At 37.0% G+C, this 14404-nt stretch overlaps 1 protein-coding gene across 1 annotated transcript in view; it reads right to left on the bottom strand.

The window, feature by feature from the left end:
- Window positions 1–9530, bottom strand: part of CRB1 (crumbs cell polarity complex component 1) — a 122601-nt gene extending 113071 nt beyond the window's left edge. The window contains exon 1 of the mRNA XM_006734063.3: window positions 8957–9530. Within this exon, the coding sequence (XP_006734126.2) occupies window positions 8957–9401 (445 nt within the window). The 5' untranslated portion in view covers window positions 9402–9530. The remainder of the gene's footprint in view (window positions 1–8956) is intronic.
- Between the last annotated feature and the right edge of the window lie 4874 nt (window positions 9531–14404).

Here is a 14404-nt window from a genome sequence, read left to right as displayed (position 1 = left end):
GTTTAAACTTATAAATAGAGCGCAGAGATTATGACCTCAGCTAATTTATCCCTGAGTATGCTTCTAATATATTCAAAAAAGAAAGCAATTCAGTATAAGAAAAGGATACCTGTAAAAAGTATGGGTAAATATTGTTAAATGCTAGCAGCAATATTTGAAGATATTAAATTCGTGACAACCAGCATTTTTGTGGCTTCTTATAGTTCAAAGAAAAACTTTCAGCAAGTCATTTCATTGTCGCCATGACCCTGAGAGTTATGTATGTATGTTAGAATGAGGACACAGAAGCTTAGAACTATTTATCAATGTCAAACCACTAGAAACCACTAGAACACATCAAAGGTGGGACTGGAAGCCCTGTCTTCTGCTTTCAAATTCCGCAGTCTTCCCATTCCACCCATGCTTCATATTACTGCATATTTTTTAGCTCATCCCCTCCTCACTCAGACCTGCATACACACTCTGCTGATAGCTAGGAAGTCACTAGGGGAAGTACTCAGAGTTTAAAATGGAGCATGCCATTCACATCTGCTAGCTAAACCACAAACCAGGTGTCAAAGCAAAGATGACAGAAGAGATATCCACCCCCCCTTTTTTTTTTTAAGATTTTATTTGACAGAGAGCAAGCACAAGCAGGGGGAACAGCAGGCAGAGGGAGAGGGAGAAGCAGACTCCCTGCTGAACAGAGAGCCCAACTTGGGGCTTGATCTCAGGACCCTGAGATCATGACCTGAGCTGAAGGCAGATGCTTAGCTGACTGAGCCACCCAGGCGCCCTGACATTCACCTCTTTCTAAAACCTCTACAGTCCTTCCCCCCTTGCTATTCAGCTCATTATTACTCATACAATAATAATACTAACAAATGTCAGAGGACATAAGTTTCAGTTCAACATCCTGAAAGAAATGCGTTTTTGCTCTGCTCATAGGCCACTTAATCTATGAAGATCTTCCTGACCCTAAGCAGTGTCATCGGCTCCTTTCTTTGTGCTTCCTCAGCATTCTGTTCAGAGAGAGACTGTGGGTTTTGTTTGCACGCCTCCTCCCAGAATAAACTGTGAGTATTTGTCAGGCATAAATTTTGTCATAGTCATCCTTATGTCTCCACGGTCTGGCACAATGTCCAGTGCCATGCAAGTATATCATAAATAATTGCCGAGTGAATAACATGTGTTATTTTGTTTACTCATTCAACAAACATTTGCCAAAGCCAGCAACTTCATTTCTTCATAAAAGTATTTCACAGGACTCCCGTTCTGAGCAAAAGCCTGAACAAGGTTTAGTTTTTTTATATGACACTACAAAAAAATGATCAATTTCATAGTTAAGAGCGTACAGAAAAACAGTCATTTTCCTTTGAACATGAAGATACAACCTGTGAAATTTATATATTCTTTTTTGGCTGGCATACATTACTTGCCTTTTGGGTGTGAAAGATATTTGCTATGGGCATATATATTAGATGGTGAGTGAATTGTGAGGTATTTTAGTTGATGCTCATAGAAACAATATTTAAATGTTCTTTAAACTCATGTTTTACATATTGCATATCTTTATATAAATATGGACTATTAATAATTATTCCCAATAAATTTATTTAAGTTTATTAAATGGTTTATATATTAACTTTGTATTAACTTATGTATTAAGCTTATGGAAAAACTTTAATCAATAAATCAGTAATCAGTAAATCAGTAATCAGTAAAAAACTTTCATAATGATGGTAATCATAATGATAATAACAATTTTTCTCATGAAATAAGCTTAGATTTTATAATATATAATACTTTTATTTCCCCAAATTATGTTCATGACCATTAAATTATCTGGATGATCTGTCAGAGAAAAATGATATTAGAAAAGTGATGTAGTTGATCAAAAATATATTTAGAAAAGATGGAGCATTAAGCCTAGATTCAAATCTCCACATTGACTGAAATTCAAATTATGCTATTGACAAATGCCACTGTAATGGCGGCATCAGAGTTAGTGACATCATACCTGTTAGTCTTATTCATCAGAATGGATGAGGGCTATTGGAGAAGGCACAGAAAGGAACATAAAAAAAATTTTTTTTTTTAAGAGTTTTATTTATTTCATAGAGAGAGACACAGGGAGAGAGGGAACACAAGCAGAGGGAGCGGGAGAGGGAGAAGCAGGCTTCCCACAGAGCAGGGAGCCTGATGCGGGGCTCGATCCCAGGACCCTGGGATCATGACCTGAGCCGAAGGCAAATGCTTAACCGACTGAGCCACCCAGGCACCCCCTGAGTGAGATTTAGAACTGATGATGAGAGATGAATTTTTAGCCTCCCATTTTGTTTTTTTAAAATATTTATTTATTTATTTGAGAGCAAGAGAGCACAAGCAGGGGGAGGGGCAGAGGGAGAGGGAGAAGCAGGCTCCCCGCTGAGCAGGGAGCCCGATGTTGGGCTCGATCCCAGGACCCTGGGATCATGACCTGAGCCGAAGGCAGACGCTTAACGACTGAGCCACCCAGGCGCCCCAACATAAAAAATTTTAAAGGAAGAAGGTCTGATAGGAAATTATAAATGAGTAACCATGTAATGCAGAGAGATAGAATAAATTTCAGGTGTGCATGTGAAAGACCATATCACAATGGGGTTGATATAAACTAGTAAGGAAAACCACACTTCCTGAACTATTCGAAGGATAGACCTGTCCTGCATAATCTAGACCTCCCACCAGAGGGCAATAGACAGCAGGTCAGGAAAGGTATGCTCACATTTTGTTTGCATGATCCATGATCCTTCTGTGTTAATTCTTATCTTAAATTGTAAAGGAGGAAAAAAGGTGTTGTTGTTAAAACTTGGTACTTTTCTTTTGCTTTTTCCCATTTAATAATAGTCCATTGACTTGGATTATTGTATTACTGCGCACCTCGTTCTACCTTAACCACCCACTTCAGTATATCGTCAACGTAACAAGGAGAGTGATTTTCTTAAAATGTAAGTCATATCATTTCACTCCTCTGCTCAAAACTATCCAACAACTTCCCATCTTATTAAGAGCAAAAGGCAAAGTCCTTAATGGTGCACAAGCCCCAATAGTCCTATTATGTCTCTTTCTCCTTGTTCACTCCACTCCAGTCACATCATCTTCATTGCTGCTTCTCAAACATTCTAGTACCGTTGACCTCAGGGCCTTTGCATCTGCTGTTCCTCTGCCTGGAATGCTTTCCACAAGACATTTGCCTCATTCCCTTCCTTACCTCTGTAGAACTTTATTCATGTGTCACCTTCTAAGTAAGCCCTTCCCTGTTCATTCAACTTAAATTCCTAATTCCCCCTTTTTGTTTTACTTTTGCTTTTCTCCACTGTATTTATCACCACTTAAGCTACTATATATTTTATTTATTACTTATTTTATACATGTCTGTCTTTTCCCTCTAGATTGTAAGAGGACTTTTTCATCACTTTTCTTTATTCTTACAGTTACAAAACCTATAATAATGCCTAGCTCAGTATATATACATACATGAGTGTGTTTGTGTTTTGACAAAAGTAACAACTGAATGAATTCAACAGATACTTATTTTTATTCATATCATTTATCCAGAACTGTTACTATCAATAAATACTACACACACACACACACACACACACACACACTGCTTTGTGTTGTCACATGAAAATCCACATAATTGTCTACAGCAGTGGTTTCTCGAAGTGTGGTCCCCACACTAGCAGCATCAGCATCAGTATCATATGGGAACTTGTTATCAATGCACAGACCCCACCAGAAATCTACTAAATCAGAAATTGTATTTTAATAAGCTCTCTGGGTGAGTCTGATGCATGCTAAACTTTGAGAACCACTGACAGAGATAAGTTTATTAAGTTGGAAATGGAAATTGAACTTTTAATGCATTCTTATTTTGCATATTAGAGATTGCAAGTTTTTCTTGGGTACAGTTAAGTTTGGGAATATTCTGGCTTTAATAAATGACAAGTGGGGGCGCCTGGGTGGCTCAGTTGGTTGAGCGACTGCCTTTGGCTCAGGTCATGATCCCGGAGTCCCGGGATCGAGTCCCGCATCGGGCTCCCTGCTTGGCAGGGAGTCTGCTTCGTCCTCTGACCCTATCCCCTCTCATGTGTTCTCTCTCTCTCAAATAAATAAATAAAATCTTTTAAAAAAATAAATAAATAAATAAATAAATAAATAAATGACAAGTGAGTCTTCTTCTTAGTGAGCCCTACACCTACCTTCCCCTTCATCCCTACAGTCAGTCTTCCAGGCCAGGTCCTAATGTCTTACCCCTGGTATTGTAGTGGCTTTCTAACTAACTAGTCACTAACTAGTCTAACTAGTATCCATACGCTAACACATTTTCTTGACTATAAAATGAATTTTTTTCATATGTTTTCATTTCTGAAATAAAGATGCATCTTACAGTCAATAAGTAAATTTGATGAAGTGGGGTTTTTTTTCTTATTTTCCACAAGATTGTTTTTATACCAAAGACCTATTTTATAATGGCGGACATAAGATCTTTTCCTATCGTGTTTTGCTTCATCATGCATCTGATTGCCCTTTTCCTGCCCTCTTGTGGCCCCATTTTTCTCATACTTCAGGCATCTTAGTGTGAAAAACGTTCATTCGTCAATCTGCTAATTTTAAGAAAGACCTCAGTGAAAGAATGATGCATTGCATAAACTTGAACTCAAAGCAGTCACATGCTCAAGGCTAATATTCTTTTCATTAAAAAAGTTTGCAGCTGTTTATTTTCAGCTTAAAATGGAGTTTTTGCTTATGCCTGGCATATTCTCACCAGCATCTTCAGTGGTTCTCTCTGAGCCTATTTCTGTAGTTCATGAATCACCACTTAGGAAGCCCAGCGGAGTGCACAGAGCAGGATTCCCGCAGTGTGAACCCTCTCTCCATGTGCTACCGCTCTTTTTCCTCTCCTACCTCTCTGTCTTTTAAAATTTATTACATTTTCTTACTTTGCTGCTCTGAGGAGCACAGGCTTTTTCCTGTAAGCTAGGTTCTTTATGAGCCTCTAAATTTGGATGTAGCACACAGCAGCTAGGTTATTGTAATAGCTTCCAGGATTCATTGGGAGGTCTAGGTTGAGCCAGAGTATCTAAGCATCCATGCTGATTACTAATAGTCTTTTTCTTCCCTTCCCAGCTCCGGCTTTTCCCTTGGTCCTATAGACCTTCTTTGGATTTCTCATTAATTGGCCTTGGTTCTATAGACTTTCTTTGGGTTTCTCATTAATTGCCACAAATACGGTAGCCAGGGGATGGCACCGAGGTAAGCAAGCCTCCTTGTGGGTCCGGATGATGGGATATTGCAAGAAAAGTTTCTAAATTAAGTTCACATAAACCCGATTTCTGCCTCCCAGCCCTAGCTACACATTAGAATCGTCAATTAAATTTGCCTCTCTGAAGGTGGAGTTTGAGCATCTCTCTTTCAGATCTCTCTGGGTAATGACTACTGTCTAGTCAGGGCTGGGAACCACTGATGAGCTCCCAGAATGTGGGCTATTTTACTTGTGGAGATTGGTGATCAAGCCTAAAATTGCACCTTTGTATCCAAATAAGCCTAACTAGCTAATAACAGACATGATTCTTACCGCCTGATGAGTGTCATTTAAACTCTGTCTGTAAGCAAGTTATATTTATGTCAGCAGAGCTAAAAAATAAAATTTAGCTGATTTCTTAGAAAACAAGAGAAGAACATAGTCAAATAGGGAACAACTCTATTATACCGGGGTTTGAGCAAGGGAAGTGTCCTCACTGTGGGCTTTGAGCTAACGTTACAGTGAGAAAAAGACATTGGTTTTCATTCGGCCCAGCCGGGATACGATATATCCACAGTATCAATTAATTCATTGTAGAGTAAAGTACCTTATTATGGAGGTACTTTACTACATTTGGAATATGCCCTTGACATCTTTTTTGCCTAAATTTATACCACTGAAAGGATTCATTATAATCCAGTTCATTGAAATGTAAAAAAATAAAAACACATGCATTGTAAAACATCATTTTTCAAGCTGTGTTTTGCAATTAGAAGACTATTTCAGAACACTAGCAAAAATGGCTGAAACATTTCTCTGATGTCATGTCTGTTTCTTTTAGTCACCATTCACAATATTGTACTAGCAGAAGGAAATAGAAGATACTATCTTAATAAACCATAGTGGTTGTTAAATGTGTCCATTATGGTGGGAGGTGGGAGGGATGGGGTGGCTGGGTGATAGACATTGGGGAGGGTATGTGCTATGGTGAGTGCTGTGAATTGTGTAAGACTGTTGAATCACAGACCTGTACCTCTGAAATAAATAATACATTATATGTTAAAAAAAAAAATAGTAAGAAGGGAGAAATGAAGGGGGTGAAATCGGAGGGAGAGACGAACCATGAGAGACTATGGACTCTGAGAAACACACTGAGGGTTCTAGAGGTGAGGGGGGTAGGAGGATGGGTTAGCCTGGTGATGGGTATTAAAGAGGGCATGCATCGAATGGAACACCAGGTGTTACACGCAAACAATGAATCATGGAACACTACATCAAAAACTAATGATGTAATGTATGGTGATTAACATAATAAAAAAACAAAAAAGTAAAATAAAATATAAATAAATAAATAAATAAATAAATAATGTGTCCATTATAAACAAAAGCAATCCCACTCCAGCCCCACAAAAATTTATTTCTTATTTTTACTCAAAAATTTTAAAAACTGAAACTGAATTGCTGTTGAGAGCAATGGACATGATGATTTTAAACAATGGACATGAGGATTGGGCATATAAATAAGGAGATTTTCATGTATAAGTACTATTTCATAAGCCCCTTCACTGTTCCTTATAACTTTTAGCTTAGTATTGGTAATTAAAGGCAACCAATAAAATAATTTTCATCCTAACACATCATTCTACCATCATAATGTATACATGGAGAAGGTAAACTCTGATATCTGTTTACCTCAGGTTCATTACCACAAAGGGTGCCCAGAAATATATGGAAGAATTTAGGCAATTAGAACAATTCAGAAACAGTTTATTAAGCACCCATTATTCACTATGCTGGGCACCTTGGGAATAGTGCCTCTTCATAATACAATGAATGACATATAATAAATACCCCCAAAATATTGATGAATTAAAGAATAAATACAAGACATGACTTCTGTCCTTTAGGAACTAATACTTCAGTGGGAGGAGACAAAAACACAGATATCTGAAGAATAGGACAGAGTTCTTTAATGGAGGGGCAAACCACTAGGGAAGTAATAAATAATTACTATAGCAGCTTAGAAGTATTATTTCAGCAGATAGTAAATCCGAAATGCTTCTTGAGTTAAGCGAGAGGTGAACAAAGTACTGAAAGTACAGAACTTCACAGAGTAGAATTGAATTGAGGAAGGACATCCCAGAGGGAGGCAAATCACTTGAATAAAAAATGAAGACAGTTCAGGGAAAGGAAATACTTTGGTGGAAGGGGTTGTGGAGATATGACTAATATGTAAGGGGGTTTTCAATGAGAAGTTAAAATTTTTCTGTGTGGTAGGAAGCTCTCAAGATTCTTCAGAAGGAATGGCACAGTCAGATCTATTTTAGAGGGATTATTTCAGAGGCACTGTTCAGAACAACTTGAAGAAGGTAGAGGCTGGAGGTTTAGGAGGTTGTATTGTAAGTATGCACAAGATGCTGAGGACATGAGCCAAGGCACCAGTAAGAGAGTGGAGGAGCTCAATTTGGAAGACATCTTGCTTGTCCAAATAGATTTTGAAGATTGGTTGTTGGTGACTGGTTGTTGGTGAGGATTGAGGGAAAGGGAGCAAATTTCATGTCAGAACAACTAGGGATATAGCTATTTTATAAAAGAGATATTTCCAGAATGTGTAATATTAGCAAGATGATATTGGAGGGTTCTGGTATAAATTTTGAAGAGAGGTACTTTCCAAATAATTATGTTGCTTAACATACTCGGGAAAAGAATGACAAGACAAAGAAGTAAGTGTGAAAGGGTTGAGAGCAGAAGGTAAGCTGAAAGCCAGATACCACAAGAGGTTACAAAAGTGGCAAGAGATCAGGGAAAAGTGGCATTAAAATGTGAATAATGTCACATAGATGTGAGTCAGGAAGCACAGGAAAGTGGTGAGCAGGTTAGAATGAATGAATGAATCTGAGAAAGCATAGAATACATGAGTTGCCCCCTTACTGTAGAGAATCCGAAGAGTAAAACAGTGCAAGAAAGATGGGCCCCATGAAGAAATGATCTAACTGGGTAACCGATTCAGGAGGATGGGGAGCATAGACACTGAGCACGAGGATAATAAATAGCATGTACCCTTTTAGTGAATGAATGGTCAACTTGTTACTCTGTACTAAAATACCATGTCAATAGAAACTTGGTGAATAGATAGGAGGTACTACTATTTGCTATTTCCAAGAAATTAAAGTGACTTCTTTATTTAAAAAAGTGACTTCTTTATTAATAAAATTGTGGTTTATCTTATTTACCATGCTCCATCAGCCTTGCTATCATTAGTCTGTTGCTTGCACTTTGGAACCCACTAAGGTCTGTCCATTCCATGTCTCTCCTTCCCAGGAGGCTGCAGTGGCAGGCATTGGGCATTCGCAGGCACACTTTAGCTAAGACAAAAGGCATCTTCTCATGAGGAAACTTGAAGGGCCCTGACCTGGAAAGTGAGGCCCCATAGAGCCCACTAATTCTAGACGGAATCTAAGATTTAAATAATATAAGGGCTCCATTTAAAACAACAACAGTGACAGTTGGCAAACATTTAGGCTCTGTAGATTTAGTGGTTTAGGAAGCTTTCTATCTAGTGATTAATTCCTGCCAAGACCATTTTCATAAGCAATTGGATGAGACCTAAAGAGTCACCTCTGCTTCTGTCATATTAAAAAAACGGAAAGCTAAATACATCCTCTGGTCTTCAAATGTGATAACACTTACCAGAATAATCGTGGGGACAAATACAAGTGTATCTTCCTATCTCATTGAGGCATGTAGCTTCATTCTTACAGGGATCTGAGACACACTCATCCACTTCCAGGTCACAGTGCCTGCCTTGATATCCTGGGACACAGAAGCAGAAATAGCCATTGATTCCATCCTGGCACATGGCCCCATTGTGGCAAGGGCTCGAAGCACACTCATCAAGATCCTTTTCACAGAACCTTCCAGCATATCCATCAGGGCAGATGCAGACAGGGTGAACAGGGTCCTGATGGCAGATACCTCCGTGTTGGCAGGCATTTGTGCCGCAGAAAACAATAGCGGTTTCACAGGTTGTCCCACTAAAACCAGGAGGACATTTGCAGAGAAAGCTCCTTCCTCCAGGGGTGTTCACGCAAGTGGCATTTCTTTGACAGGGATTGGAGAAGCATGGATCTCTCATGTTGTCACAGTCTTTGTCCAAATTAATGGCCACGTCTGAACAATGGCAGTTGTTGTCTTCTGAATAATCATTGCATGTAGAATTGTTTTGGCAAGAATTTGAGAGGCACGTGGTGTCATTTTTATTGCAAAAGGAGCCTACAAGGAAATAAAAAATATCGAGATGAAGTTTACAAATAAATGGCTAAGGATAAAATTAAAGATCTTTCTGCTCCTATGCCATCTCAAACTCATTAATGAAATACAGTTGGTTGCATTCTTTTGATGCGCTTTATCAAATGATGTCTAATGATGAGGTTTTTCATTAATGATGATTTGTCAAATCTTTTCATGTAGTTGCTAATAAGAAACAAAAATAGCTGGTTTGAGATTCTTTGCTTCTCCACTTCCCTTTCTCAGGGCCAAGTGCCACTGAGCAATGGGGTGAATTGAAGCAACTGTTAAATTGTCCTATACACATACATTTTTGAAATTCACATTCTCTCATGGAGGATTTTGGAGTATACTGGGAAATAACAAAATTGTCTCTGAATATAGTCTAACTTAAACTAATATTTAAGTGAATGTTATAACTTGGTTTATAACTGCTTTATCACAATTACCATTTATGTTCTTTAAAAAAGCATAGAAAAATGAAAATATTAAAACAAAATAAAATACCAACTATTTGTTGAAACTCTACTCTTTGTACCAAGCTTGCCAGGTATTTCACATATATTATTTCTAATCCTCACAGCAACACAGTGTTATTATGTACATCTTACAGATGACAAATTAAATCCCTCTGCAAGGAAATAGATGTAGTAAAGTTTATGGAATTTGTTTTTCTAAAAGCATCTCTGTTCTAGCGGATACATTTTTGAAATTCTAATTGGAATAATAACCAACAGAAAAACAATAATTCTTTAATTTTTTGCCAAACTCTTTGGATATTTGTATGTATGGAAGTTTTCTCCAAATATATATACATTATGATCGCAGCATTGTTATTTTCTTAGTCATGTATACGGAGAAGCTTTATGATTTGTCAGCTCAATTGTATTATCCCACAAAACACTGTCTTGCGGGTGGATTCATCTACTGTATCATTCTCTTATTTTTATTTCCTTTCTCACAATATTGCTCACAAACATAGTAGCGGGCCACAGTACAGGCTTGTAATAAAAAAAAAAGGTACAAAATGGAGAGTTTGCTCTTAGGACATGAGACATAAATCAACTATTGTCAGAAGAAAACAGTGTATAAACTTTGAGAAATATGTCATGGTAAATCTTTTCCCTCTTCCTGTAAAAAAAAGAGGTGGTTCTCATAACTTGGTGTGGCCACCAACAGGGTGATGGGGAGATACTGAAAATAAATGACTAATTGGTGCATCATAGAAGAGTGAGAAGATTTTCATAATTATCTTCTATGGAGTCTTCCTGGCAGCCAACAATTTTCCTCTAGTGCCTATACATAGAAAGTTAACATATGCTTCTATATTATCAGGAGGGTTGATCAGAGACCAAACATTTTCTTCTCCCTATGAGAAAATTCAACTAATCATCCTTATACTTTAGCTTTTTTTTTTTTTCTCTCAAATGCTGGCTTTCCTATCACATCTTCAGATGTGATGTCTTCGTGTCACTTCCTGAGAGCTTTCTCTGAACTCCTTTTCTAAGTTTTATTTGCTATCTTATATATGCTGTTATTTCTTTGTGTATATGTTTGTTTGTTTTCTGTTTTCTTCATTAGAATGTTATCATGGAGGAAAAGAGACCTGTGTCTCCGTATGTCCTGGGTCTACAACATCACCTGTCCCATTGCAGGTGCTCAATACATACTTATCATTGGAAGGAAGAGGGGAAATGTCACAACAGAAACATGGAAGGGTGCTGTGCAATCACAGGGGCCAGGAAAAGTGTTACCAGGAAGAGTCTCAATGAAGAAAAGGCCTTGAGATGTGTTTTTCAGTGAATGCAAGTGAAGGAAGGATAGTATTTGCAAAAGAAAGAACTAAAGCATGAGAGTTTTGGCATTCTCTGTCAAAAATAAGAAAAGCATGAGAGGGTGTGGGGCAGCAAATGGGGAGGAATAGGAAGAAATATTTAATAAGTTCAAACTTTTCAGCATTTAAAGTTCGTGTCCAAACTGAGAAAATTCAATTAAATACTATAGTTGTCCTCTTCACCAGTAAGGGTATTTATGAATTTAGGTTTTCCATTTATTTTTGTTTTGTTAGTGATGATGGTGATGGTTTTTTCCTTCCTTTAATAATCAAGCATTATCATTTAAGCTATGAAATGAAGCATTTGTGTGGAAAGACAGACAGCAAAGGAAATTAGCGTTTATACCCAAGGCCTCTCCAATGCAACTTTTAAAATGGATTTCTTATAATATTTGTGTAAAGCATTTTACCAGATGGAAAGCTAAGTTTTATAAGGACTAAGTCATTTGCATAGTGTCAAAGAGAGGTAGGATTTGAACCTCTGGTTTGTCCATTTCTTTTTACTGCATTCTTTTAGAAGTTAGGGTACTTATTGGGTAGTTTCTTATGTAAACCTGATGATATTCACATTAAATGTTTAATTCTCTTCCTTTCCAAAATTCTGTAAAAGACATAAAGGATAGCACGTAAGCATATTGAAAAAATGCTCAACATCATTTACCATTGGGGAAACAGAAATTAGAAACAATATCTAGAATGGCCACTAGAATGGCCAAATGACAAAATTGGCAATACCGGGTTTGACAGGAAGTGGAGAAAGGAAGTCTCCTTCATGCTCTCTCTCTCTCTCTAACTAATCATTCTTGCCTATACGCTACCAGTTGTATTAGTGTTTTCAAATATTGGCCTTTGACTTTATATAGTTTACCTATAATACCTTTGTTTTCTATCCTAGATTTCTGGTTTTGCCTTTTTATTTTCTTAATTCTACTTGCTTTGGGTTGAATTGCTATTTATTCTTTCAGGTATTCCTAATTTATTAATTTAGGACTAAAAATTTCTGTGTAAGCACAGCTTTATTGCATGTCTTATAAATTTATTTTTGATATCATTCAAATAAAAATATTTTCTAATTTTCATGGTGATTTCTTCTTTGACCTATGGAAAAAATCTATAAAAATCAATTACATTATTGTTAACTGTGTTATTCAGAACTTCTATAGCATTAGGGTTTTTTCCTACTATTTCTCTTCATTGAGATTGATGCATTGAAATCTCCTATAGTGAATATGAATTTCCTATTTCTTCTTTTAGTTCTGACAATTTTCACTTCTATATTCTGAAGCTATGTTCTTATGTTCATAGAAATTTAAAATGGTTATATTGTCCTGCTAGTTTGACCCTCATATATTCATACAATATCCTTTTTATCTTTAGTAATGCATCATACCTTAAAAGACTACTTTTCCTGTTGTTGTACTGCTATATCAGTCATATATCAGTCATATATCTCATACATGGCTGGTGGGAATGCAAAATGGTGCACCCACCTTGGAAAACAGTTTCCAAGTGTCTTATTAATTTAAACATACACTTATTCAGCAATTCCACACCTAGATATTTCCCCCAAGAAAATGAAAACATAATGTCCACACAAAAACTTGCATTCAAAATTCATAGTGGCTTTATTCATAATGCCCAACACTGGAAAAAAATCCAAATATTCATCAGCTGGGAAATAAATTTTAATATATCACACACTGGGCTACTACTCAGGAATAAAATGGGCAAATTACTGATCCGGTGAACAACATGGAGGAATCTTTAAAGTATTATGTTAAGTAAGAGAAACCAGACACAAAGACTGTTGGCTGTATGATTCAATTTTATGACATTCTAGAGAAGGCAAAGTTATAATGATGGAAAGCAGCTCAGTTGTCACCAGGAAATGGAGGTGGGTGAAGGGAATTAACTGTAAAGGGGCATGAAGGAGTTTTTATGGAAACATTCTGTGTCATGATTGTGGTAATAGTTATTGACCATAAGCATTTGCCAATGAAATTGGGTTAATGTTATTGTGTGTAAATTATACCTCAATAAATCAGAGAAAAAAAAAAAAGCCCTAGAAAAAAAGGACAAAAAGGGATGAAATTATCATATTCACAAGAGCCAGAAGAGAGGTTGAGGGGACAGCAATAAATACCCATATACATACACTCATACATAGAGGGAAGCTAGGCTGCAGATGGGTGAGTTGTAATAGACTTAGCTTACCAGAATAAGCAAAACCCCAGCTGAGAGAAACCTAGAAGCAAGACAGTTTATGCAGTAGAACCCTCAAAATTTCAGGAATTAGAGGCTCCATGTACTCAAGTGGTGCTGAAAATGGAGAGGTTGTTTGGAAAACTTACCAAAAGCACAGTTAGATTCTCATATCCCATTTTTACCCCAGGAAACTATGTAATGGCCCTTCTCACATGAAGGGGATTCAAAGGCACAAGCACAACTAGTGGGAGTGACCGGGTCTGATTTGATAACGGGGATGAAGTGAATGTCTACATAAAGAGTTGTGAGACACTCCCAACCTCATTTTCAATTCAGTTCTAGAAATACCAGCAGCCAGATTTACTCCCCAAGCAGGAAACAATTACTTCTCTTAACCAGCCCGAGAGAAAATATTTACAGATGCTGATATTGGGTGTCACCCATTGAAATGAGCCAGCCCAATCACTGCAGAATAAATCTTAATAAGCTAGAAAGCTCTGTAACATGAAATAAAAGTGCTTTCAAATAGCTCTTTTAAACACAGGCATATGTATATATATATATGGCATTACTGTCCTTTAATTATACTTTAAATTATATTACAATTATACTCTAAAGAATAATGATAAATAAACATCCTTGTACCCATTAATAAGCTTAAGAAACAATAGTACCTCTTTATTAAATATGAACAGATTGTATCAGATTACCACATGGAGGAAAACCTCTAAGGTAAAACACTAACACCAAATACACAAAAAAAATTTTTTTTAAGTAACTTGGAAGAGACAAAGACAATTTAAGGAGTGGAC

Source organism: Leptonychotes weddellii, chromosome 6 (genome assembly GCF_054177405.1).
Source record: "Leptonychotes weddellii isolate Sample4059 chromosome 6, ASM5417740v2, whole genome shotgun sequence".
In the NCBI taxonomy this organism is placed as follows: domain Eukaryota; kingdom Metazoa; phylum Chordata; class Mammalia; order Carnivora; family Phocidae; genus Leptonychotes; species Leptonychotes weddellii.
Note: the sequence above shows the minus strand (reverse complement) of the source record. Positions and strands in the feature narration are given on the sequence as shown.